The sequence below is a fragment of the Volvox carteri genome (genome assembly GCF_000143455.1).
Source record: "Volvox carteri f. nagariensis unplaced genomic scaffold VOLCAscaffold_25, whole genome shotgun sequence".
Classification (NCBI taxonomy): domain Eukaryota; kingdom Viridiplantae; phylum Chlorophyta; class Chlorophyceae; order Chlamydomonadales; family Volvocaceae; genus Volvox; species Volvox carteri.
Genome location: NW_003307568.1, coordinates 280,220 through 284,199, shown reverse-complemented (window position 1 = coordinate 284,199; position 3,980 = coordinate 280,220). Strand labels below are relative to the sequence as shown.

General features: G+C 59.0%; 1 protein-coding gene across 1 annotated transcript in view; it reads right to left on the bottom strand.

The window, feature by feature from the left end:
- Positions 1-2,697: 2,697 nt before the first annotated feature.
- Positions 2,698-3,980, bottom strand: part of VOLCADRAFT_92233 (uncharacterized protein) — a gene marked incomplete at both ends in the record, with an annotated part of 6,519 nt that continues 5,236 nt past the window's right edge. Inside the window, 3 exons of the mRNA XM_002951618.1 lie at positions 2,698-2,835; positions 3,263-3,447; positions 3,587-3,717. Coding sequence (XP_002951664.1) covers positions 2,698-2,835; positions 3,263-3,447; positions 3,587-3,717 — 454 coding nt within the window. The remainder of the gene's footprint in view (positions 2,836-3,262; positions 3,448-3,586; positions 3,718-3,980) is intronic.

Below are 3,980 nucleotides of genomic sequence, written 5' to 3'. Positions count from 1 at the left end.
GATGGGTTTTCCGTCCTGCAGTAGGACTGCACCCGTACCGCGGAAGGACGCGTCCGAGATCAATTCGAACGTAAACGGCTTAGTCATGTTTGGGTACCGTAGTAGTACATCGTCTGCTAACGCATTTTTCACCATTTCAAAGGCGTGTACCCGTACTGGTGTCCAATCCTCAGGACGGACTTGACCTTTTCCACGTAACATATCCGTGAGAGGAGCCGAAAGCGAAGCATACGCTTTAACGAACTTCCGGAAATAGTTCGTAAGGCCCAAGAACTGCCGTAACTCGGACACGTTCTGTGGCAGTGGCCAGTCACGGACAGCCTTCACCTTCTTAGGGTCCATGCGCACTCCTTTGGCACTAACAATGTGACCGAGGTACTCAAGCTGAGTTTGCGCCCAGTGGCACTTGGACGACTTCGCATGAAACCGTTCCCGTCGTAGCACTTCGAACACGGTTTTAAGGTGTTTTAGATGCTCTTCACGACTTCGGGAATACACCAGGATATCATCCAGGTAAATCACGACAAACTTGCCGAGGTAGGGCTGAAAGATTCGGTTCATCACCACTTGGAACGTGGCAGGGGCATTAGTCAGCCCAAAAGGTAGGACAACATATTCATAGTGTCCCAGGGGAGTACGAAACGCTGTCAGCGGTACATCCTCTGCTCGAATCTTAATTTGATGGTATCCCTGTTGTAAGTCAATGGAGGAGTAGATCACACTACCTCCCAGACTATCCACCAATTCATCTATCCGCGGCAACGGATACCGGTTTTTAACCGTTTGTGCGTTCAGCCCTCGATAATCCACCACCATGCGTAACGTTCCGTCCTTCTTTCCCACGAAGAGGATCGGAGCTGCCCATGGAGATGCGCTAGGGCGAATCATCCCCTTTTGCATCAGGTCAGTTACTTGACGTTTCACCTCCTCCAGCTCAGCGGGAGTTAAGCGATATAATGGGCGAGATACCGGTGTTGCACCTGGTTGCAACGGAATGGTATGTTCCACGGGTCTATCTGGTGGTGGCCCCTTCAGGTCCTGAAAGATCACTTCGTATTTTGCAATCAGTGCTCTGAACTCCGGGTCTAGCGTTTGCTCAGTAGCGTTGATTGTGCGCGGTATTCCAGCCTGTGGGGACTCCGGGTCTTGCGTTTGTCCAACACTGGTGGCGCGCTGCGATTCAGGCAATGCAACGGGCTCCGGATTTTTCGTCTGTCCGGCATTGACTGCGGCAGCGGTAACCGGCTTCATGCCACCGCCGGCTGGCTGACTCCGCGCTACACCCGCTTTTGTTTGCGCTTGAGCCGCTGCCTGTTTCAGTACGGCTTCAGCTCGTACTAGTGGTCGGATGAGCAAAGAATGCGCCCCCTTGCGCATAAGGCTTTTCGCTTCCTTGCGAGTAGCCGTTTTGACGCTTGCTCGATTCATGAACGCAGCGATTACGTGGTGAACTTCACGCTCCGTAGGTACCGCCGCGGACACCGTCCCTGGCGTATCCTGCCGCTGCTTAGCTATCCGACTAAACTTGACACGGTAACTGAGGTTCCTTTTGCGAAAACGGACTTGACTTTTCTCAAAGTCCAGATTCACCTTATACCGTTCCATGGTTTACGCGCCAACGATCACGTCTGCCGTTGCCGTCAGGTTGGGCAGTATCAGCGCAGGAACCTGAACCCGCATTGGACCAAGCTTCAGCCTTAGCAAGGTCTGGCCGAGGATAGGTGTAGTACTTCCGTCGGCTAAGCTCACATGTGAGAAGGTTGTATTCCCCACTCGCGTATGGAGCTCTTGTACGAGGGACTGCGAAACAAAGTTGTGGCTGGCTCCCGTGTCCAACAGGACATTCACCTTCTTGCCCCCAACTTCAGCAGTTACGTGAGGTGCATTGAGGCCTGGGGCAGGAGGCGCGCCCGCTGCGTACTGCATCAGCATGTTTTGCCAACCCGTCGGTGCGTTGCCTAACGGTGGAGGTTGCGCCATCAGGGTAACTCTTGCGTGGCCGACAAGTCACGCGCTTCCCACTCTCACCAGAGTTGGTATCCGAGTCCGTGAGACCTGACGAGGCCGTGTGCGACTCGTCGCTCACTGAGGGGGACAACAAGGGACTTCCGGGTAAACTAGGCAAGTCCACCAAGGGTATCGAGAGGCGCGGAAGCGATTAACCCTTGGAACGGTTAGCTGCTAGTTTGCGGGGAAATGCGTTGGCGTTACTACGCAGCCCTACTGGGGACTCTCAGTACCTACTGGAGATTCGCAGTCGACCGAAACGTCGGAGAATTCGTGCCAACGTGTCCATGCAGGAAGGCGCGCACCGTCAGGCCTGCGAAAGGTCCCGTACTGCAGCTCCAAGATGCCCGGAGCGCGAGCCTGAAGCGCCGCTAGGCTGATGTATCCTAGGGGGTGGCTCTAAAGACTGCGCGGGGGGGGGGCTCAGGTCTCGATACCACTTGTAGTGGTATCTACCCTTGGCGGATCCAGCGTGGTAGAGGCGATGTTGACTGGCGCCGATGAAGTAGACGAGTAGCTAAGTGTAGGTGAAGATTGTAGTGAAATCCAGAGTTGAGAGGTCGTGGTTCAGGTCGGCTTCAAGCCGCCTTAAATAGGGCTCAGTCCTGTATTGCTGTCAAGCGGACCGGTTATCAACCGTTGGTCTGTCAAACTCGGACAGGCCGAAGTCCCTTCATCGTTCACGATCGGTTAGTTTCTGACAGCCGTCTTGGCCGAGTCCTTCTTGGACGTGATTACTCGCGTTCGTACGCGGTACCGCAACAACTTGTCCCCCTTGTCCTTGGTGATCACCGCTCGCTCCACAGTGGGAATACCCATCACGATGACCTGGGGGGGAGAGAGGGAAGGGGGGATCGGGGTGGAAGGGGGGAGGGGGGGATCGCAAAACACGCACAGAATTACACAGCACAACACAGGATAGCGAGAGATGTGAGCACCCTTCCCTTCGTCAATACGTCGCCTCACCCGCCGCCGTCGCCTCACCCGTCGTCGTCGTCGTCAACAGTGGGTTCGGATGGCGATGGCGGTAGAGGCGGTGGCAGCAACAGAGGTGACGGGGAGGCTGGGCCCTACAGCGGGCGTGGTTGGGACGAGCAAGGTGACGGCGGCGGCGGTGGGTACAGCTGTCTTTCGTCCGTACGGCTCAGCTTTGGCCTAAGTGCCGAGGCTCTAGAACCACTGGTCGTGTGTTTGCCCGCCTCCGTCACCGGCCTCACCCTCAACATCGGCACGTTTCACCGCCCCGCCGACGTACTGGCGTCATACGCCGCCACCGCCTACCCCCGGCGCCGCCACTGCTGCGCCGACGACCCGCCAACAACGACAGCGGCGGCGGCGGCAGTGCCACCTGCGCAACTGGGCCCCCTGTCGCCGGCTTTACCGGCGGCAACGGTTGCGGCGGCGGCGGCGGCGGCGGGTGCGCTGGACTCCCCCGCGTGGCTGTCCGTACCGCCGTACAGCTTCCTCGGCGGGTTGCGCTTCCTGTGGCCCGCGTTGACGAAGCTGCCGCGGGTGGTCCCGCGGCTGAGGGAGCTCCGGGTGGGTGGCGGCGCGGCGGCGTCCTGCTCCGACCACGTACTCCGTTGTTGGGCGGGCGCATCCGGCGACCCTGACAGCCTCGCTACCCCCTTAGTGCTGGACCCCAGCTTCAACGCAATGGTCAGGCACCAGCCGCCGCCGTCGCCGCCGCCGCTGCCACTGCCACTGCAGCTGCAGCAGCAACCGCCGGCGGGTTTAGCCTCCTATGGCGGCGCTGGTGACGGCTCAGTACCTGGTTATGATGCTGGAGGAGGAGGTGCAGGGTCGAGGGGTAATGGTTCGTCGGTTGCCGCCATTGCGGCGGCGGCGGGTACGGCAACCGGTACGGCAACCGGCCAGCCCGGGTCGTGGGTTGTGATGGTGCCGGCAGGAGCTAATAGCATCAGCGGCGGCTCCGCCGCCGCTTCCGCCGCCGCCGCTGCCCCCGCCGCAGG